At 45.2% G+C, this 23,604-nt stretch overlaps 1 protein-coding gene across 2 annotated transcripts in view; it reads right to left on the reverse strand.

The window, feature by feature from the left end:
- The window catches only part of MAPKAP1 (MAPK associated protein 1), a 175,668-nt gene that overhangs the window by 52,001 nt on the left and 100,063 nt on the right, over nucleotides 1–23,604 (reverse strand). For both annotated transcript variants that reach the window (XM_077305441.1, XM_077305440.1), the window contains exon 7: nucleotides 22,792–22,901. In XM_077305441.1, coding sequence (XP_077161556.1) covers nucleotides 22,792–22,901 — 110 coding nt within the window. The remainder of the gene's footprint in view (nucleotides 1–22,791; nucleotides 22,902–23,604) is intronic.

Consider the following 23,604-nt stretch of genomic DNA (forward strand, 5'->3'; position numbering starts at 1 on the left):
TCAGTCTACTAACTGTGAGCCAAGACCTGCAACCATGATTGGAAGGTGGTTTAATAAATAGTTAGAACGGATTACAGTTCTGCATGATTTGAAGATGTAACTCTTTGCTTGTGTTTTGGCTCTGCCCTGTACACTAGCCCAGCTCAGCAAAGGCAATGGAATCTATCTTTGTTGAGGACGATCAGGATTTGATCACACTTTGTGACTCAAATCCTGGTTTAAGAAAGTAACCACAGTTTATGCAAAGCCAGGATTTTATGACTAAGCCTAGCTTATATATCTCATGTACACTCTCTTCTTTTGAGGATGGTGTGTACCCAGCTTTTAAGGAAAGGTTTAAAGTATCACAGTTCTGAACAGAACTTCGTAAACTCTACCTTATGACAAACCCAACACAACAAAACAAACAAAAAAGTTATACTGCCAAGCAAACAACATACTGAAAGGTGATTCAGAGGTGCTAGTTTACTGGAGCACATGAAAATGAAGTCTTCATTTTCAAAGTTTTGAAAGATGCATTTGTTGAATTGTTACGCAACATAATGGTCTGAGAAGAAAATATTGCTGGGTGTGAATGTGTGCGTGTATGTAATCTACCACCATTTCCATGTTATAACAATACTGGATTTTTACAATCCTCAGGGGTAAGACCGTTCCACCCATGCACCTCAAAGCAAAGCTTAGCAACAGTTGTGTAGAGCACAGGTAGAGTTGTGTAGAGCACAGCAAATGCTGGCAGGGGCTCATGGGAATTGTAGTCCATGGTCATCTGGAGGACCACAGGTTGACTACCCCTGGTGTAGAGCACAGATGGTTCCGGGTTTAAATCCTGGCACTTCAAATTAAAGGACTGGGATACTGGAGAGCCAGACAGACCACTGCTCTTAAACAGCCTTCTCTTTCCCTCGATCAATAATGCCTGTGCCTCTCTTATGGTGCTTTCAAAATTTGAACAGTCCAACAGCAGAAAATTAGCATCTGCTTCACCCAAGGCATTCTAAGTCTAGGACATTTAAAAAAGGATCTTGTGGCTTAGTGGGCAAAGAGGTGGTGGTGGTGGTGGTAGAATATGCTGTCAAGTCACAGCTGACTTATGGTGACCCTGTTGGGTTGGGTCCAAACTGCGGCTCCATGGAGTACAGTTCCCATGAGCCCCTGCCAGCATGTAGTCCATGGACATCTGGAGAGAGACAGTTTGGCCACCCCTGCTGTAGGGCTTTCAAGGCAAGAGACAGAGGTGGCTGGCCATTGCTTGCCTCTACACCACATCCCTAGTATTCCTTGGTGGTCTCCCTTCTAAATACTAGCCAAGCCAACCCTGCTTAGCTTCTGAGATTTAACAAGATTAAGCTAGTTTGGGTTATGCAAGTCAGGGCCAGGTAGACAGACTTGGGTTCAAATTGCTGCTCAGCCATGAAATGGCCATGAGGTAGTGACAACTCAACATACTTCTCACGGGGATTGCCAGCACGATATAGCACATAATCCCCCATGCATGCTACCCTTTAGAGGAAGGATGGGACTGATAAACATCTCTGGACCATGGAGCTTTGCAACTACTCCGGTTAGCTCTATTTTATGCATATGTACCATCAATGAAAATGTAACATTAATGGATTCGATTACTTAGCTCCTTCCCCCAGGAAGGGGGAGAGGGCCGCACATGCCAGGATGCCCACACTTGAAAGCGAGCATCTATGCAATCTATGGCTTCTTTCTGCTCGATGTGACTTTATGCCATTTGGTTTGTTTTTCTATTTTACTTAAAAGATTCAGGTGAAGTAATTTTTTTCTTCAAAACAGCAGGGGGGTTATTAGGTTTTTAAAGATTAGAGACAAGAGCTGAACGTGACCCGTGAAGGTTAAACTCTTCTTATGCGACACCCTACAAAAATGCTCTACTCCCAACTCCCAACACATCTCCCTTGATGACAAGAAGTATAACCAAATTAAACAATTCCCTCAACAAAAGAAAGAGAAAAGCTGGACCCTATTATATGAAGCGACCCTGCTGGCCGGCTAAATTGCCAAGCCTTCAGAAAGGCTTTTGAAAGCCTGAACCCATCAGTTCTAATTTTTAAAACTTATCCTTTCAGTCAAGGCAAGAAAAAGGCCCAATTCCAACTTTTATCTCTGCTACAAAGTGCTGTTATCTTGGGCTGATGTCAGGGAGCTCTATCTCTCTTTCTGCTGACAAGCAGAGACGAGAGAGATAAGATGGGGGAACGAATCTCACTTCTCAGAGTAAATAAATAATCAATACTCATCTAAATGTAAATGAGAAAGTATCCCCCTCTGATAACAGGGCTCTTATCAAAGAACCAATTTTCCCACAGACACTGCGGCCTCTACCAAATCACCATCACTCTACCCAGACCTAATGGCTAAAAACGGTCACTAAATTGAACCGATCACCAGAGATCAACTAAGTTCGGGCTACATGGCTACTCTCAGGCCCCGATGTTTGGGAACACAATTCTGCCCCCATTAACTTTCAAGAGCAATGAAGAATGTATAGGTCAAGGAAGATGGAAGATGGGCAATAAAGCAAACTAAAGCCCCCTCTTTTTCTTTACTTAAAAAAAACCCTGCCCGCGTAAAAATAAGAGAAGCTAATGCAATAAATAAAATAATACAACAAATATAAGAAAGACATTTGTGAAGGTTATACTATATCAAAAATTAGAGAGATACACTTTTTTTGGTAAACTTTTAAAAAAGTATTAAAGGATATGGGTGAAATCTTATTTGCAAGAGGACACCAAGTTCAATCCACAGGAAACCAAGTGCAAAAGGATGCTGTGCACGAGTTTTGATGCACGTTATGGAAATAGTGCGCATGAAAGGCTCTGAACATGCCAAAGTGTTGCATCAATGCAAAATACGATTTTAGAATATGCACAGGTTGCTTGTTCCACCCAATGGGTTGCCAAAGCAGCTAATAAACTGAAATAGACAACAAACCAAATAAATCCACTATAAAACATGAACAATGATCAGTTAGCAAAGGACAGAAGTGTTAAATTAATAGCCCCAGCCAGTTCAACATCCCTGTGGAAAGAGAAGTTTTCAGTTTGGTGAGCAAGGCCTGTAGGGTTTGTTGAGATAGTCCCAATCTTCCCTCCTAGAGAAGGGAATGCCACAGTCTGGGAATGGCAGCCCAAAGTCCTTCAACTGCTCCCGGTCAACCTAACCTCAGTCAGGACTGGTTCTTATTAGGAAAGCACCATACATGGATCTTGAAACCCAAGCGGGCTAATACAGATGGATTACGGCTGACAACCCCTGTCACCACCCCCAAATCTCCAGGAATTTCCCAACCTGCTACTGTATAGTAAAATCTAAAATAGAAGCACCATCCATTTTTGGATGGTGAGGCCAACACACCTGGAGCGATCATGACTCAAGGTATCCTGTAACAAAATCACTGTTCTTCCTGGCCACCTTTCTGTGTTCCTGAGCTATTCATGTCTGGTGCCGCAGGGGATGGACCAGAAGCCCTAAGGGAACACAATGAATCCTTATTCCCAGGGCTAAGGATGAGAATGAAGCAATCCAAGGAAGTCAGTAGTCCATGCCACTGGCCACAGTAAAGCCACCAGAGATGCTCCACTCTTTCAGTCTGGGTAATTCATTGTTGAGGCAAATAACAGGCTAGCCCTCTGTACCTCCAGACTGCCCACCTGCTGTAGATACCAGCCAAGACTTGGCTAGCATGCCTGATAGATAGCTGATGAAGTACCCCTTTGCATGCTGTTTTGTAGTTACTGAAAGACAGGAATGCAGTTCAAAAATCTGGAAGCAAGTTGGTGGCCTGGAAGGAACTGAAGGGTATGTATACATGTCAGTAACATTGCAGGTCTCCCAAATGTAATTATACTTAGTTCTCATCAGTCTTCCCCCCCCCCCTTCTCTTAAAAATATTTTCCTGCTAAACTGGGGAATCCCTTGTGTGCAGAATCCCCTGCTTTCTGCTGGTGGCACTGTTTCATTGCCTTACCAACCACAAAAGTTGTTGTGAGAAGAGTAAGCTGCAGACCTGTGTAGGGAAGGGAAATCCCATCCCTTACTTTCTCTCTCCCTGTCTCTGGAGTTCATTCTCTACTTTCCCCGTCATCCAGCTTTATTCTCTACTCTCTCCCTCTCCCTTCCCACCCCAGCTTCCCACTGCTCTTTCCCCCCAAATCTCTAATCATGCCAGAGCTTCACAGGCCGACCTTCTGGGTCTCAGTCTCAAAAGCTGGCAGGGGCTCATGGGAATTGTAGTCCATGGATATCTGGAGGGCTGCAGTTTGACCACCCCTGATATTGGCCATTGAGTCAGAGTACCTTTATTGGCATAAAGGCCACTGTTGAGAATTAGATACAAAGAACCTGAAGAGACTCCAAAATTCATAGAGATTGGTGCCTGTGCTTGGCCTAACTGCTCGGCTTTTGTGGTTGACATAGAGGCCAGCCAATTTACTTTTAGTTGTAGAAAAGATACACACTAAGCACTGTTGATTGCATTTATTCTCTTTAACCCTGTAAACCACTTGGAGCTGGTGGGACATGTCTTTTGCTTTTGTTATTTAGCACAACAGAAAGTGTGTGTTTGTATGTGTGTGTGGACTAACTGTGCATATAGTTTGGGTTAGAAACCCTTGCAAAGGAATCTGTAATGATTCCACGAAAGAAACCTAAGCATTCGTTTAAATAATTAAATGCCCAAATTACATAGGGGAAATGGGACTCCAGCTATTGGGGTTTTACAGTAAAGGCCATTTGAAAAGATGAAAACCAGCCCAATCACTGACGTATGAAATCCAATCTGTTTCTCCTTAACCTGCGCGGTGGCATTGCTGAGAATTGTACGTAGAGTTTATCTGTCGCATTCTGCAGAAATACAGATGGTTTCCGTGGAAATAAACAGTCATTTATTTGAAACAATTGTTAAAAAAAGGAGAAGAGTTTATGGAAACCAGTGGCGTAATGCATTCAAATAAATGCCAGAACTGGTTGACAGAGAGCCAAGGTGTTAAATCACACTGCTTAAGAATTCAGCTGCGGGAAACCGATAGTAAATCCAGACTGACAGAATTTCCAGCGATGGCAAAAGGGCCTTGACATCTAGTCTGGGACACTACAACTACAGCAGTTCAGACCCATTTTACTTAACACCACCTTGACAGCTGGCGAAATTAAAGAATTTAGTCAAAATACACCTTTTAAATAATAAAAAAAGGAGTCCCTTCCTTTTTGTACAAGGGGGAATAAAGCCAGTCAGTGCTACTCGCTGCCAAAAGCCCAAGCACTGTTTGTAGAGGGATCTTGACTTCCTTATTTGTTTACAGGCTCTGTTTTAAAACAACAAGGTGCCCTAGAGCAGGGGTAGTCAACCTGTGGTCCTCCAGATGTCCATGGACTACAATTCCCATGAGCCCCTGCCAGCAAATGCTGGCAGGGGCTCATGGGAATGGTAGTCCATGGACATCTGGAGGACCACAGGTTGACTACCCCTGCCCTAGAGGGGCAAGGACGGATACTGGGTGGGGGAGAAGAGATCCACACCAAGGCTTCCGCTCATGTTGCTTTTCAAATGCGACTTACCAAACTGCGGTTTTGGTTGGAAAGTGGGCTGTACGTTTTCCAAATAAAATACATACATGTTTCTCAGATTTCTTCTGAAAACCTTTTCCTGCTGGGATTTCAGAATTAACAGCACAGTGTGGAGAATCCTTAATGGCCTCTTGAGTCTTTGACCATCTTCCTCTCTATAACAGTCACCATTCCTTCCAAGGACTGCAGGGCAGTGTATACGCTTCTCCCCAGTCCATTTTAGTTCTCACAACAGTCCTGCTGAGAGTGCATGAATGACCCAGTGTCCGTCAGTGAGCTTAACTGCAGAGCAGGAATTGGAGTGAAACACTAGTCTGACATGAACCACCACACAGCGAAATTTGTGATGAACTGTGATGGGCCAATTTGTGTATTCTTGTGAGGGCGGTGAACGTCCACTGTTCTCCAGGCAACCATTTAGCCGCTAAGTGTCACTTCCTATGAGTTGTAACCTTAGTGGGAGGCTGTCCTAACATGAAACAATAAGGACTTCGCAGTTGAGAGGCAAGTGCATTTGGAAGCCATGCATGAGATGGTGCTTGAAAAGAGGGGGCAGTGAGAGAGCCAGCGTGGTGTAGTGGTTAAGAATGGCAGCTCCTAATCTGTTGAGCTGGGTTTGATTCCCTGCTCCTCCACATACAACCAAGCTGTTGCAGCCCTGATAGTGCTGTTCTGACTGAGCTGTCCTGTAAAGAAGGGTAGTCAACCTGTGGTCCTCCAGATGTCCATGGACTACAATTCCATTAACAGCACAGTATTTGCTGGCAGGGGCTCATGGGAATTGTAGTCCATGAACATCTGGAGGACCACAGGTTGACTACCCCTGCTGTAAAGGCTCTCTCGGTCTCAGCTATCTCACAGGGTGCCTGTTGTGGGGACAGAAAGGGAAGGTGATTGTAAGCTGCCTTGAGACTCCTTTGGGCAGTGAAAAGCAGGGTATAAAAACCAACTTCTTTACATTCATGTTGGGCTTGCAGGAAGCAGCACCCCCCTCCTCCCACTGCTCCTCCACTGGGTAACTGGTGGCTAGAAGCAGGTTCCTTGAACCAAAGGTTTCTGCAAATGGCACCATCGCAAGATGGTCTTCAGAACAGAACATGCCAGTCTTAAGAGAGCCACACGTTTGGGGGAAGAGAAGGATCCCAACTGCTCCAAAGAATGGGCAAGATCTCTCAGAGCAGCTTCCTTTGAACGATTATCAATCTGACGACAACACAAAGCCACTCCTGGCAGCTGGGTGCAAAGCAGCTGTTTCCATTTCTAGGGCAGGTACTTGCCTTTCTCCCAAACTGAGCAAGCAGAATACTTGAATGAACGACTCTTGCCATATCGTACGGAAAAATACAGGTCATGTCTGTGAAATGTTGGCTGGGAGAAACTGTTTATAACAATTTGAAGTGAGCAGCATTTTGGTCTTAAAAGGACTGAGTATTAATCCTGATTTAACAAATGAATATGCAGCTGGGACCAGCTGTCCAGTTAGGACTGGTTAGTATGACTGTCACACAAAAGATTTCTGTTTATAGCCAGGTGATATAATGGGGACTATAAGAAGGTAAACATTCTGAAATAGATAAAAATGTATTATGAAGAGCATTTTTATTGCATAACAATGCTCTTCATAATACATTTTTATCTATTTCAGACTGTTTACCACCTTATAGTCCCCTTACATCACATGAGTGTATTTAAATATTAGACCACTGAAGAAGACCCCAAGAGAGGTTGAAACGCATTTGGTTATTTGGTCATTTATCCATGTGTCAAACTGTTTTGGATTTGTGCAACAGAGCGTGATATGCGTTGAAGTTTTTAAGTTTTATATGTGCACATGTATTGTAATAAATATTTGTGTTTTAATTTTCTATATTTATACCTACTCTGCTGCTGCTCAGTCTTTTAGGTTCCTAACGTGCATGCAGGTTGGGTTACTTTGTTCCCTCTTTTGTTGTTTAATTTTATAACCATGTGAACCAGAAGGCTAACCTCTCTCGTCACAAGGGACAGGAGGGAGGGAAAGTGGGGGGCTAGACAGAAGAACGTTTGCATTGATACTTCATTTTGGAGGAGTTCAAAGTTGTGATCTGGATTGGCTTCAGGATTCTGGAAGGCCTTGTGCGAGGGATCACCAATAAGACCCTTTTAACGTGCAAGGGGCATGAAGGGCAGGAGAGAGGCATCACCCAAGAGCATTCTGCCAGGTGACCCGTGATTAAAGGACATCACCTTTCACTTTTAAAGGGGCAACAAAAGGGTCATTTCACCATTCTCCAAACCAATTCTTTAAGAGTACAAGGAAGTGAAAAACTTCTCAGTGCGTTTGGCTCTTCCTGTTTTCCACAGACCTGCCTCCCAAGAGGGAACTCCAACAGCTTCCCGAATTCTGCTTAGCCTGGTTGTTCTCTGAAGCATCTTGTGGACTGCGAAGAGCTCTCTACAGCTAATATGAACCCAAGAGGGATCTGCACACTATTAAGTATGCTGTTGGGTACCGTCATGCCAAAATGGCCAGCATTTGTTACCAATGTCACACACCTTGTGTCTCCTTTTTGGAATGGACAACAATAGCCACACCATTCAGTTGGTTAAATTAGGCTGCCTCTCAAAAATAATTGGATTTCCCAGGAAGGCCCATTCTAGGTTCCAGGGGTTCATGGGCAGAGAGTTCCCAGGGCCCCACTCTACTCCTCTGCCTGCCATCAGGCACTCATACCCTTCTCCACACCTGCATGACTCCTATCAGCTTGGGTGTCCTTTCTTTGTATCCTCACAAGTCCTTCCACTGCCCATGCTCACAACTGCCTGCAGACCTTCCTCCAGTGCCACCATACAGTCCATGCAGCTGGAAGCATGGATTGTGGCATGCTAGCAAGTGGCTGGGCAGGAAGTGGTAGTAGCAGTGGGGCCGGCCAGAAACCCTTGGCCCTGGCAGCTGCCCCACCTTGGGGGATGTTGATGCTGATCCTGCTTCCCAGCTGCCACTTTCAATGTTTCTTCTCTTTTTTTAAATTTTAAAACTCTTCCAATGTTTTGTCTGAATTTCAGGAATGAACTTAGGATGTGGTGGCCAGGACTTGGAAACGCCTAGCCTAGATTTGCAAGATGTCAACACAGCGGGCAATAATGAGGTTGTGGGGAGTTCAATCAAGTCAAAGGCTGAGCAAAAATCCTTGCCCCATCCAATGTGGTACCCTGTTTGCAGACTACAATAGGGTACTCCCCCACACACCCCAAGTCGTTTCTCAGGATGCATTAAAAGGGGAGATAAATGCTTACCAGCAGCAGCCATTGTGTTGGCTGCTGAAGCTAGGCAGTCTGTTCTTTAAAATATTCTTTAACTGAAAACGCCTGTGAGAGGGCAAGTAGTACTGCCATTGCTCTGTATTTGCCTTATACTAGCCTGGGGGGACTTGGAGAACAAAGCAAAAAAGAACCTGCCTGACCAAGAGACCAAGCACAAATGCCCTCCTACACAAAAGTAAAAATGGTCAAAAGAGGAACAGTGTGTGTGTTATTAAATCCCCACTCCAAGACAGTTTTCAATCTCTGACCATGCCTAGAAAATACAAGCCTGTATTTTCAGAATGTAAAAGTTGACGATATTAAGGATCAACCTGGAGGCTGGGGTAAGAAAGAGGGAAATGGCAACAGGCCCAAACACAAGGAAAGTTTCTTCTTGAAAACTTCTCATGGCTGTAAGTCAAACGGTGTCATTTACAAGGTTAGGATTTGGTCCAAATCTTTAAAAGATTGATAAGACCTATTTGTTTAATGGAAAGCTGGAAGACCTCTTTAAAGGCAACAACCAGCCTGGTATTTTTACAGGAGAGACATTCCATTTCATCTTGGAACGGCAGTCGCCTCTTTAGTTAAATTGAATGCCCTTTCTGCAAAGCGGGATTGTAAAAGGTAAGCGTGCCATGAAGCCGATGCTCCCCCTCAAACCCTCCCCCTCAAACCCTCCCTGACTCAGGAACGTTTTAGAAGAGTTAATGTCAGCCAGGAGTAGCAGCAGACTGATGAGAGCAACTATCCACTTGAAAGACAAGTGTTGTGCTCAGCAAGGACTTGAACCAGAAGCCCCCTGGTCTCCGCCATGGCAGACCTATGTGGTGAGCCATTTGGAATCAAAATAGATGTTTGTTTTTTTACCTTCCCCAATCTTTGTTCTAAGAAAATGAGAACTCAGCCACAGCCAACATCAGATTTTACTGGGCTCTGCTCCCTGTGGCTCACCAGGATCCTTATCCTCTACCTGTTGCAAGCCATTCGAAGCTACAGAAAGAAAGATAGTGATGCAATATTATCCTCCCATCTTTCGGCAAGATCCCCTTCTTTGTCCTGGATAAAATACTTCCAGGTGAATCTGGGTTCTTCGCCTAGACAACAGCCACACTCTGGCTCCTGGAGGCGAGCTCGGAGCAGGACAATACAATGTATGACCTTTCAAGTTGATTGCAGCTGTCAGACACGCACAGGGGCCTTGCTAAAGCTTAATAAAGCTCATGTTGCCTGTAAAAAACAGTGTGTGCGTGTGTGTGTGCGTTCAGCACTTGGAAGGCCACTGTGCAACTGCTGGGGGCTGCATGAAGCTTGGCGGGTCACGAGTTGCACAGGTTGCCTCTGAGCTCTCCTCTCCACTGGCGACGGGAAACGTAACCTGCTGGGATTGCCTCCGATGTGGTCAAAACTCACCGGGTGCCCCATCCCTCAGCCAAGCGCATCTCCTTCCCTCCTCGCTCTCGTTTGCCAGACATGCCGCTGAGCACGCAATAGGTTAACTATACAGAAGATAAAGTACGCTGCTTCTTTATTTTTCATTACCATAAGAAAACATCCATTACATTTTCTATTTTATGAACGCTCATCGGGGGAATCCATTACAACAAGAGCAATTGCATTTGGCTCTCCCGCGGCAAGCAAAAGAGGTGGGGGGGGGCACGCAAAAATAAATACTTATAGAAAAGAAGGAAGGAGCAGCGGCTGGCTTTAAGAAGGTGACGGAGAGAAAAGCGGAGAGAGCGAACCAAGAAGAGAGAGAGAGAGAGAGAGAGAAAGAGAGAGAACCCCCAGCAGATCTGCATAGGCATCTTCTGATTTATCCAGCTTGACTTCAACTAATTAAACATCTGCCTCAACAATTTCCTCTGCAGATTTATCATCTGCATTCGGTGACAATGACTGTTTGTTACAGGCTCCTTCCAACCCCTCCCCCCAAGCTCTCCCCCCCCCCCCCGACAAAAAAAATCTTGCTAACATTCACAGAAACTTCTTCCAATTTCTTGTTTGGGTATGTGACAGGAAAATGATACAGTATTCCCATTAACCCCCCGCTGCTGTCCTTTGTGCAACTGTTGTTCGCCATTGCTGTCCTACCAGCTGAAGGAGGAAGATTTTTAAAAACTCGTCCTTTACAAAATAAACTGGAGGCGACTGCAGATGGCTTTGGGCTCCCCGTCCAATCGAAGAGAAGCTGGGGGATCACGATTGAAACCTTGGTCTGACCGCTCAGATAACTTACGGAGTACCTCCCACATTTGTACATCCCCACCTCCACAACACTGTCAATTTAGGTCTATGGCTTTCAGTCTGGGGAAGTCCAAGGAAGTGATCAGGGGCTTCTCACAGATGGCAAGAAGGGCTCCTGAAAGCCAGCTTGTTCACCAGGTGAAGCCCCAGGTGACCGTTCCGTGTGTTTCAGGTGTGAAACCCAGCTCGTGCAGAACAAGGGCAAACAGGTCTGACCAATGTTTTGAAAGGACTGACTTGTGAGCAAATAATTCTGAATGGACTCAAGGATATCCTTACTTATTCAATAGGAATTAATATGTAGACCTTACTGCGAATGGTTGCAGGGACAGCATGGATGGGCTTAAAAGGGGGTTACATAGATTTATGGAGAAGAAGTCTATCAGTGACGACTAGCCTTGGTAAGTAAAGGCAACCTTCTTGTACAGATAGATCAAGAGCAGTAGCTGTATTAGTCTGTCTGTGGCAGTAGAAAAGAGAAAGAGTCTAGGACAGTGGTTCTCAAGCTTGGGGTCGGGACTCCTTTGGGGGTTGAATGACCCTTTCACAGGGGTTGTGGCAGGGCAAGCAGCTTGGCTGCCAGCTGCTCCAGCAGCACCTCCAGCGCAGTCTCCTGCCACCTGCTCCAGGTGGCAGCGCAGCTCTGCGAGACAAGAGGCAGAACTGAACTGAGAAACTGCAGAAAAAAAATCTATATACAAACATGAACAATGGATCTTCATGCCATTGGTCAGTTTCAGTTTAATTTCTGTGAAAGAAAGCTTGCATAATTTTATGGTTGGGGGTCACCACAATATGAGGAATTGTATTATAGGGTCGCAGCAGTAGGAAGGTTGAGAACCACTAGTCTAGGGACACCTTAAAGACTAATAAAATTCATGGCTGGCTATGAGCTTTCGCAAGCCACTGCTCACTTTTTCAGAGGCATCATACCCTGACACAAATTCTGCTAGCCATTAAGTTGCTCCTGGACTCTTGCCGTTTTCCTATACAGGGGTAGCAAACCTCTGAACACCAGTGCAAAGATGCAGCATTAGGCAAATGTCCTGTTTATTGGCCCTTCAAGGCAACTGTTTCGGCCACTGTGCAAATCAGAAACCAGCAGGGCTCCCCAACCCCAGGATCCTCTGCCGATCTCAGGGATACCATAGCAGGCAAGTGACCATGGAGAACTCCCTGATGACATGAAGTGTGGACATGCCTCTCTTTGGTCACCATTCATTTTAAAAAGCTGAAAATTTGTCAGGGCACATAGTAGGCCCCTCTTTGTTACAGCACTATCGCAGGGCATTTCTCTGTCCAAGCCCGGGAAACCTGTTGGGCCACTTCTCTTTACTGTTTCTGTGGACTCGAAAAGACCTTTTCCTTGTTCCTGAGAGCGTTCTACTGTAGCAGACGATAACTGCCTTCTGTGCTATTCTTAGTGTGTGGGCACTTGTTCCCCACTAAATACCTTCCCTTTACTGATTTTATTGCTTTAAGTCATTTGAAGAAGCTGTTCCAGGTAGAAAAATGACTAAAAGAGATGCTGAAGCTCAAGAATGTCCCCTGAACAACCCCTCCCCCCCCACACAAACACACACTCTGCCTGCAAAGTAACCTCAATTAGTATGTCAAGGAGAGAAAATGCTTTGGCATAGGTTCAGTGGCATCCAGATCTCCAGGCACAGAGCAATGCCACCTAGTAAACATATAATATGGCAGGTTTAAGCAATGACATGGTCTACTGGATTGGGAACACCTCTGGGAATGGATGGGAAGGGGGGGGGAGCAAATCTGTACTTAGTTATCCTCTCTCTTCCCCCAGTGCCTGAAGAGTTGCACAGGTATGTCCAAATTCATATCACGCTTACTTTGACCCAGAGATTGAAACGGAAACCACTGATCTATCCACCATCTGTAGAGCCCCAACATAGCTTTTCCAGACCCAAATGTGGCATAGTGCAGGGGTAGTCAAACTGCGGCCCTCCAGATGTCCATGGACTACAAGACCCAGGAGCCCCCTGCCAGCGAACGCTGGCAGGGGGCTCCTGGAAATTGTAGTCCATGGACATCTGGAGGGCCGCAGTTTGACTACCCCTGGCATAGTGAGATGAGAACATTGCACAGATCCAATGGAAGACCATACTGGCACAGGGCGGAGAGGACTGCCTATGGGGCAGTGGACATGTGGGCTTTTGGGTGGCTCCCACTAAGGTTGGCAGCCACCATTGTATACTGCTTTTCAGCATACGGGGCACGTCTTTATAAAGGGACACTTGAAGAGGACTGCCACTTAGTCTCAATTCTCTGCCCATTCAAACACATTTGGGCAGCAGGAGTGTTTTGATGAATGGTGGATTTTAGAAAGATCTATTCCAATAGAATTAAAATGATTTTCCATCACACTCACAGCGTTTTCCATGAAAAAAGGTCATTATCCATTTGTACGCCCATTTATTGACCCCCCCTCCGAAAGTAATAATAGATCTCATAAATTGCAAAGCAAAGACTTACTCAGCTGTAGTCATTTTTAGCAAAAGTAACTTCTAATAAATCTGCAGCATTTTTTCCCCCTGAAGATGGGCTCCACCCAACACAAGGGACATATGGAGATTTCTAGAAGCCTAAACCAAAATCCATACCGTTGGATGCTAGGCCATTACTCAGCATACCGTGGCTATTTTTATTTAGACGATCAACTGCATTTCAAATATCTTTCCATTTAAAACTTGGAATTGTGCTTTGCAGTTGCATTTCTGTTTCTCAGTGTAGTAAGCTAGCCGCTTTTTCGGTATCCTATATTGAAAAGCAGGTTGATGATGGTGAAAGGAGGAGTCGTCACAGGACTCAGCCTGGTGTCTCCTTGCACTTACCCACTGGAGAAAATACCTAAGACCACAACTTTGAGGGGCTCTACCTCTCCAAATAAATCTCTTGGTTCTTCTTGTCTTTTCCCTGACTATAAATGCTTCCAGGCCTTTGCCTTGCTCAGGTGGCTCTCTCAGTGTACTCCAGATTCCTCTGCTTGATGGCCTGCCTGTTTTTTTCTCCTACCTACCAGATTACCTGTTCCTCTTCCAGTCTGTTGGCTCCCTAATCAACCTGCCCCACTTGCTACAGCCTCCCTTTGGATACCTCCTGGGCTCAAACGCTGGTGTGCAATGGACTGTCTCCCAAAAGAGCCTCCTTGGGATTCGCCACAGCTGCTCCTCTGATGCCCTGTGTGCCTGGCTGCCCACAGCCCACTTGGGAACACACAGGATAATTTTATTTATTTACTGAAAACACGGATTAGCTGCCTTTCTTCCGTATGGAGCTCACGGTGGTGTACGGTATAAATAAAATACGTAACGTGGAGTACAGAAAATACATAAAACCAAAATTTAAACCCCCAATTTAGGACTACGTTAACCAAAAGCACTTGTAAATAAAACAGTCTTCATCTGCCTCCTAAAGATTGAAACAGAGAGGCCTGGCACTCCTCCCTGGGAAGGCTGTTCCATAATCATGGGGCTGTCACTGAAAAGGCCTTCCCTTGTGTACCCACCAAACAAGATTCTTTGATTTATGGGACAGTCAGGAGTGCCTCCCCCTGCGATCTTAATTCGCAGGCAGGAAGATGTGGGAGAAGACCCCAGTGCCAAGCCATGCAGGGCTTTAAAGGTCAAAGCCAACACTTTCAATTAGGCTCAAGAGTGGATAGTTAGGCATTGTCACTGCTGCCCACAGTCTAGCCACAGTGTTCTGCACTAGCTGGAGCTCCTGAACACTCTTCAGGGGCAGCCCCAAGTGGAGTGCATTGCAACAGTACAGACTAGAGGTAACTAAGGCATGGATTACTGTGGCGCGATCTGACTGAGCCAGGAACAGATACAGCTGATGCATCAGTGAAAGGACTCCTAACCCCACCACGACAACCTGGTTTTCTATGGTGACTGCTGTGTTGAGTGTCACCCCCTAGCTGCAAACCTGCCTTTTCATGGAGAATATAACCCCATCTAAGGGAAGTATAAGACAGGAGAGATCTCAAGCCCCCGGTCTGTCTTCCTCCTAATTCAGAGCCTCTCTGTTTAGTCAGTATCAAGTCTCAGCTTATTCCCACTCATTCAGACCATGACAAACTCCAAGCGCTGTTTCAGAACATCAACAGCATCCTTATAATTGGGTGGAAAAGCAATGCAGAGCTGGGTAGCTTCCTCAAATTAATGACACTGCAGCTCAAACCTCTGATGACCTCTCTCAGACGTGGCATGGGGCATGAGGCTGAGCAAAAATCCCATAGCAATGAGACTGATCCCCCCCACCCCGAGGACAGGACTCTAACCACTGTAACGTGGTGCCTCCCAGTTCCAATACTGAGAGGTGGCTAAGTAGGATACCATGGTCAATATTATTGAAGGCTGCCAAGAGATCCAGCAGAAGTAGTAAGGTGACATTCCCCTGTCTAGTTCTGGGCAGAGCTCATCAGTCAAGGCAACCAAAGCTGTCTTTGGTCCAAACCCTGGCCTGAAGCCAGGTTGAAATGGGTCTAGAAATTAGTCTCTTCCAAGAGTCCAAATTTTGAAGATGGTCTTTAGCTGCCAGATGAGAACAAGAAAAGCATAACTAAGGCAAAAAGCACTCAGGGGAAGAATACCATGCTGCAGGAAAGTCAGATAGGTAGCCATGCTGGTCTGAAGCAGCAGAACAAAGTCTGAGTCCAGTGGCATCTTTAAGAGCAACAAGTTTTATTCAAGATATAGGTTTTTGTGTGCATACACACTTCATCAAGAGCCTCTTGTGGCACAGAGTGGTAAGGCAGCGACATGCTATCTGAAGCTTTGACCATGAGGCTGGGAGTTTGATCCCAGCAGCCGGCTCAAGGTTGACTCAGCCTTCCATCCTTCCGAGGTCGGTAAAATGAGTATCCAGCTTGCTGGGGGGTAAACGGTAATGACTGGGGAAGGCACTGGCAAACCACCCCGTATTGATCTGTCATGAAAACGCTGGAGGGCGTCACCCCAAGGGTCAGACATGACCTGGTGCTTGCACAGGGGATACCTTTACCTTTATCTGTACACTTCATCAAATATGTGATAAAGTGTGCATGCACATGACAGCTTAACCCTTGAATAAAACTTCATTGGTCTTAAAGTTGCCACTTGGACTCAAACTTTGCTATATCACAGGAAAGGCTGCCTCCATTTTTACACCACAGGGGACTGTCGGACTCCAAGCCCTGCTCTGCCAGCTCAGCACTGACCGCCAATCCCCTCCCTTTCATGTTCCAACCTGAGAGGCCGGCTTTTCTTCTACCATCCGTGCACTTTGTTCTTCTTTTCTTTTATAGGGACTTTCACAGAACTGAATCCAGCGGTTCCATTTGTCACTACAGACTCCATCTGTCACTGCTAACCTCATGCTTGAGGAGGTTGGTAAAGGTTGGTGGCAACGAGGTCCATAATGGCATTTTTATACAAAAGCCCCCCCCCCCAAAAAAAAAAGAAAAAGAAAAAGAAAAGAAAGACAAAAAAAAAAAAAGAGTGCTCAGGAAGGTCACTGATTCACAAAGGTGACTTCGCAGGAGGGAGGGGAGGAGGGAAAGAAACTCACTATGGCTGTAAGTCATGACAGCCACCTGTGCATTTAAAACTTAAGCTGGTAGCTGGCAACATCCAGACATAATGGTGTGTTGCCTATTCAAGATATAAATCAAGGCCCAACTGCAATGGCCTTACGATGTAGCCTCTTCTTGAGTCAGACTATTGGTCCATTTAGTCAGGTATAAACTATTCTGACTAGAAGTAGTTCTCAGGCCAATGTCCTTTTTTTATTTGGAGACACTGAGGAGTAAACCTGGGAGCTTACGCATAGAAGGCACCTCTGCTTAAGAACAGCTTTGGCTAGTGCACCCTAAGAAACGATCTAGTCCAGCATCCCATTTGCCATAGTGGTTGATCAATTGCCTCTGAGAAGCCCACAAACAGGGCATGAAGGCAACAGCCCTTCCCATGCGTTGTCCCCCAGCAACTGGCACTACCTTTGCATAATGAAGGTTCCAGTTGGCTGACAGCCCTGTCCTCCATGACTTTGTCTAGTCCCCTTTTTACAGCTATTTAAGCTAGTGGCTGTTTTATGGCAGTGAATCATCCCTTGTGTCAAGAGGTGGGTGAAGGAACCTAGCAATGAAATGGGCTTGGTACTCAAATGAAGGCAGAGCATAATTGCCTAAGTGATCAAAATGGACATTTCTGACCTGTTCAAAAGAGCAGACAGCTGCAGCTTTCAATAGGCTACAGCCTTGGAGAACCCATTGCAAAACTGATGAAGCTCCTGCATTAAGAAGGGGCCAATACATGTCATTCTTTGAGGGGCTCATTGTGCTGTTTCCATATGAGGGGACCGAGCATGAGCATGCAAATTAATGCATGTCTGATTGTACTGACTGCTGCTTAAAGAACAACGGTCCACACGTTACCCTTTCCTCCACTTGCTAATACCCTGGGGCAGGATGATGGCTCACTGGGAGAGAAATAGGTCTGCATGAAGATAGTCCCAGGTTTTGACCCCTGACTGATCTAATCAGTGTTTTGTTGCCCTGACCGAGCAGTGATATCAGGGCTCTCTCAGCCTCACCCACCTCACAGGGTGTCTGTTGTGGGGAGAGGAATGGGAAGGCGACTGTAAGCCGCTTTGAGACTCCTTCGGGAAGAGAAAAGCAGCATATAAGAACCAACTCTTCTTCTTCTTCATTGGCTGGATCTGGCTAGCTGGATTCCAGAATTAAAAGATTTCCATAGACTTCCAATTTGTTTCCAGGATAAATCAAAGTCCTGGCCTTAGCCTTGAAAGCTCTCAGTGGCTTGGGTAGAGGATTCCAGAAGGCTTGTCTGCTCCTTTGGCTGAAACCTAAAGAGAATCGTCAGAGACCCTATTCCGGGACCACATATGTGGAGGAAACAAATGCTGACAACCTTGTCCACTGCAGCCTGAGGCTCCAGGGATTGTTGTTACTGTTGGAATTCCTCTATCATCCAGTGGCTGATGTATGATTTGTACATCTGGATTGGAAATGAGTATTATTTCTTTAGTAGATCGACGGAAAGACAGGCAGGCATGCCAGCTAGCACTGGACGCCACTTGACTGGGTTATTTATTTAATTACTTCATTTACACCCTTTCTCCCCCATGGGGAACCACAGCAGCTTACATCACCCTCTCCTCATATTATCCTCACAACAATCTTGTGGTGAGGTGGAGGTTAGGTGGAGAGGGTATGATGGGCCTAAAGTCATCCAAGAAACTTTCTGTGGCAGAGTGAGGATTTGAACTTGCGGCTTCCAGCTTGTAATCTGACACGGAATTACCACATTGACTCTCCAAAGTGTTCTAATATTTCCATAACAAATCAAAAGTGAATACAAGACACGCCCATCCTCAGAATGATTGGAGCACAGGTCATTGTTACACCTTATTGGGTGAAACTAGAAACATCAACTCATAACCCCCTAACATCCCAGTCATCCGGTGATATCAGGGAAGCCAGGGGAGAGGCAGCCAAGGAGCCAGGAATCTCCCAGTTCTGACCTCAGGGAGAACCCTCTCCTCGAGGGTGTGTGCAAATGTCCGTAAGGCACTTTTGCAGCCAGTCTTGGTTTTGGCTGAAAAACAGAAGGCAGAGCTTCAGCGTGAGGGAGTGAGCCAGTTGCTTACTGGCAGAAGGCGGGGATTATTTAGCATGTGTCAAAAAATGAACCACAGTGCTGTCTATGCTGCTTACCAGTAAACATACTTACTGTAAACACGCAGGCACTCATATCGCTCATGCACTTTATCTACCGCCTTTCCAGTCTATGGATCCAATGAATTAAGCTTTGCTGATAAAAACTGATGTCATCCAGGGGCCCAAGCATCAATTTTCTTTGGGCCGGGAAGGAACTTGCTGCTCCCTCCCCACTAGTTCCACACCACTCACACATGAGCTCAGCCCCAGGAGACAAGCAAAACCGTTTTCTACTTTATTGCTAAATTGCATAAATGCACCATAATACTGTAATCTGGGTTGTCTGTGTGATATTACATGGTAATTATTTGGGCAGGGGTTGTTGGATCTTACTTGTTAGCAGCTGTAAATGGGTTGCTTATTGCAATTTAAATTATTTTAATTGTATTTCCTGATATAATGGAACGAGCTGCCGGCAGAGATCTGGGACCTATTGGAATGATCAAAGTTCCGAAGGGCCTGCAAAACGACACTCTTCCGCCAGGCATATGGTTGAGGCCATCATAAGCATGCAATAAGAACTGAGCCGGCCTCACTCCCTGCCATCCGAACCTAGAACTGGGAACATGAATTTGGATATATGGTCTATTTAACCCCCACTGGGGACCTTATCAGAGCATTTTTATTCTTATTTCATACCTAAAATAGAAATTAATTTTTAAAACTGACTATATTTTAACCATGTATGTTTGATTTTATATGTTGGTAACCCCCCCCCCCCCCGGGACTGTGACTAGAAAGGGGCAATCTACAAATCAAATAATAAATAATAAAATAAATTATGGGCCATTTATTGTCACCTGCCTTGCAAGTTTCAGCTAGGAGCATTTGAGAGAGATAAATGCTTAACAACAACAACAACAACAACAACAAGGTAGATAAAAAGAAGAAGCTTTTATAGCCCGTGTTTTACTATCCAAAAGAGTTTCAAAGTGGCTTACATTCACCTACCCTTCCTCTCCGCACAAGGTGTTCACATAATGATAGTTCTATTACATACAAACACCTGGGTCTTCAGTGTGCCTGGGAAGTTACTTCCACCATGTGCCTAGGAAGGTGGTCCAGGGAAGGTGAAGCAATTTTTTTTGAGGGGCCATCTAACGAATGAAAACAGGCAAAACATTTTTAGAGCAATGAGGATTCTTTCAAGCTACCCTGGGCATATTCCATAGAAAAATACATTTTCCTATTCAGGAAACTTCGAAAAAGGAGTTTTGCAAGCTGAATGCAAGCATTCAGCGTGTTTCAGTCCAAACCAGGGAACAGATGGGGCTGCTGAAAGTGGCCCGTTAATCCCAGAGCAGGTAATCACAAATTCACAAATGTTTTTAAGAAGATCAAGGATGAATATGTACAGACAAGTATGTGCAATTTCCACCCACAAATACACAAAACATGAGGGATGGAGAGAAGGCTGATGGAATTTAACCTGCTGGCATAAGCATGTATAAGGCAAGTTAAGAAGCTGAGATGACTACTGTTTTATATGACCTCATTCAAAGTGGCAGAAAATGAGGCCACGAAGACCCAAGAGTGGCATCTAACTTTCAGGAGTGCTGGATGAAGGAACCTTTTTGCTGAAGGAAAAACTAGCCCCCCAATGAGTATCTGAACAGAAGACTTGGCTGCAAACGGTGCCACTTCTAATCAGCTAGGCAAGGGGCAACTTAACGGTTCAGCTAAGCCAGCATTCTATCTATTCCCTGGAACCAGAGAAGTTTGACCCCCAGGAAATAGATAAAAAGTCACCTGGCAAAAAGTGAACAAAAGGGGGTGGGGTGGGAAAAGGTGTTGGAGGGGGGAGAGTGGAAAAAGCAGAACACCATTCATCGCAGCTAACGACTTGTTCATTATGAGTGATGATGGATAAAGACTTCTCATGCTGAGATGAAATCAAGATTTATATGCATTGTTTCCTCTCTCAACTTGTGGGAAGATCATCATCATCTAATTCTATCTCTGCGGCCAGCGATGGGCATCCGGAGAGCCGGTTATCAAACGGTGCAGTCAGCTGGCAAAAGCCGGAACGTGCGGCTGGCACATCTGGACTGAGCCGCCAACAGCCGAGGGTGAACGATGACGTCTGGCGAGGGGCCAAATTGCTTGCAGACGCTAGCAGGTTCTCCTCTACAACCGCCCCTTACAGCACTGTTCTTTTCTCTCTCGCTCTCTCTCTCTTTTTTTTTTTTACGAGAATCAGATTTTCATTGCTTCATTCAATTGCTCTCTACTGCCATTTTTTACAGCTCTTATCGTTCCCCTGGAATATGGCCTTGAGACAGCTCATCCGTGTCCTTCGCTGTGTTATCTCTTCTAACTTTTATTAAAACTTCAGCTTTCATCTGAAGATAGCTAATTAAATCCGTGACAGATTATAGACTCGTTTGAAGAAGAAGAAAAGGGGGGGGGGGAGTTGTGCTCAACTACTTTTTCTAAACAGAACCCTGTGCGGTGGAATTATGTTCTTTTTCCAATGCAGTTAAAACTAAAGGGCGAGATGGGGGGAGGGGGGGGAAGGGAGGCAGAATAAGGAGTGTTTCATTCATTTAACCAAGACAAGATGCTTATCTCCACCTAGTCTATAAGATAGGTTTATATTAAAGTTCTTTGTGGCGTGACAAGACCCCGTGCCATTTCTCACCATAATTATTTCCCTATGTCGGGAAGGATTTTCTCAGCCTTGGAGCTTTAAGGACATACCTGCTAGCCTGGACAGAAAGCACAGGCCTATAGTTACAAAATGAACTACTTTTCTGCAAATACGATTTTAAAAGCATTTTGCAAAAAAGGAAATAAATAAATAAAAGCTTTACAGACCAGTTCTGCGTGTAGAAGATAATCCCTCTAGGTTCGGCGGGGCATACTTCCAAGAGAAGGGGAATAAGTATTGAAACCTTAACTCTGAAGCACGTCATTCCTGAATGGCGTGAGTTCTGCATCCAGAACAGATGTGAACAATGTTGAAAATGTTTTGATCTGAATGGCTCTGTCATGTGATTTACAAACACGAGATGTTAAAATACGGCTCCCAGTGCCGGCTTTGAAAATGCACTATACCTGTGATTGCAAAAATGGGTCACTGGAAATATGAGCAGGATCAAACATTACATTTTTTTGAAACATGCATGTTGACGTATGCGCAAGTAATCCCAAGAGGGCTGCGGTCAAGGATGGCACTCTTTCAGAATGCCAAAATCCACAAGCCCGAGTCTTTGGCACACCATCCCCGTGTGCTGAGCCTTCTCAGGTTCCTCCGACGCTACAAAGACTTTCAGCCTTTTCCTACCTCAAAGCTGCAATCAAGAAAAAAGCAACCCAAGATCCTTTCCCCAGGGCCGCTAATAAGAATGAACCTTTGCTCCCAAAGAACTACCATGAGGTTTGGCACCTGTGCCATTTGGGATGATGATGGCATTCCGACGGAGTGCCCCAATTTTACCCATTATTAAACACTTCAACACTGGGCAGAGACGCAGCTACGGATTTACAGTTTCAATTCCTATTTACTTCTGACGCTAATCTTAAAAAAACCATACATAAGCTGTGAAAAGGCTAAGACCTCGGCTCACTGTTCCGACGCCTCTCAGAAGAAGAACATCAGCCTTTGGTCTTTACTGGGGCAAGGCCGTTTGCAACAAGCAAGATGATAATTGCAAAATCAAGATTTGGGGTTTTGCTGTCAATACTAGGCCATCGCCCTCATGGTTAGCAGCTCTCCTTTTAAATACCTGGAAAAGGACAAATCAATGGGTACAAAAGAGCTGGGACATGTGCTGGGAGGGGATTATTTACGCTGCTCCCAGGGCAAAGCAAATTAGAATTTTTCTATGGCCTCAGCAACAAACAGATTTTGAAGAAATGGAAACAAGATGCTGACAAAGAAACACCCCTTTTAGAACAAGTGAGATAAGAGCTTCCACCTGAGCCTCGCTGGGATCCCTTCCTCCGCTTCAAGGCCTTTTGTAAGATGTCCTTCATGGTGACCTTCATGCTGTCCACTTGGATAAGCGAGAATCCATGCGCAGCATTTCTGTGTGAAAGAGAGAAAGACACAGAAAACAATGGTCAGACCACGCTATTGCAAAATGGTCACCAGAGGGCAGCTTGTGGCAATGTTGGGACTGTTATCCAGTGCGGAATGATTTCAAGGACAGGAAAGGAAGGGAGAAATATTCCTCTAGGACTTCAGTATGATGAGGAATGGTTTCTATCACTACAGAAAGGAGCAGTTGGCATACATTTGGGAGCACCATAGGCCTTCCGGGGGCAGCAGGAAGTCAACTGAACTCTACACAAAATCAACATACTTGTTCCTCTTGTATTTGCTTTGAATTTTTGCCATAAATTGTTACTATGCAGTAAGTTAATATGAATAGGATGATGCATTTTTGCAATGGTCTTATTTATTTTGATTTTTTATTCCCCTGTTCATGAAAACATCACAGTTGCTAAATATCACAGATGTGCCTAAAATAATTTTAAAAACACTTTTGAAATGTGTACCCTGCAGACTTCATGCGGCTCTAAAAGCTGCACTAAACCTACAAAAACTCATGCCATGATGAAATTGTTAGTCTTTAAGGTGCCACGAGGCTCTTTTGTTTTTGCTAAAACAGTAACACATCTGCACATCTGGAATGTGTCCCTGTCGCCTGGGAGTCCAGGTGCAGCTCTGGACCCAGAGGCGTCACGAGCAGAAGAAAATGAGACCTATCTAGCAAGATGTATGAGAT

The sequence above is a fragment of the Paroedura picta genome, chromosome 12 (genome assembly GCF_049243985.1).
Source record: "Paroedura picta isolate Pp20150507F chromosome 12, Ppicta_v3.0, whole genome shotgun sequence".
Taxonomy (NCBI): domain Eukaryota; kingdom Metazoa; phylum Chordata; class Lepidosauria; order Squamata; family Gekkonidae; genus Paroedura; species Paroedura picta.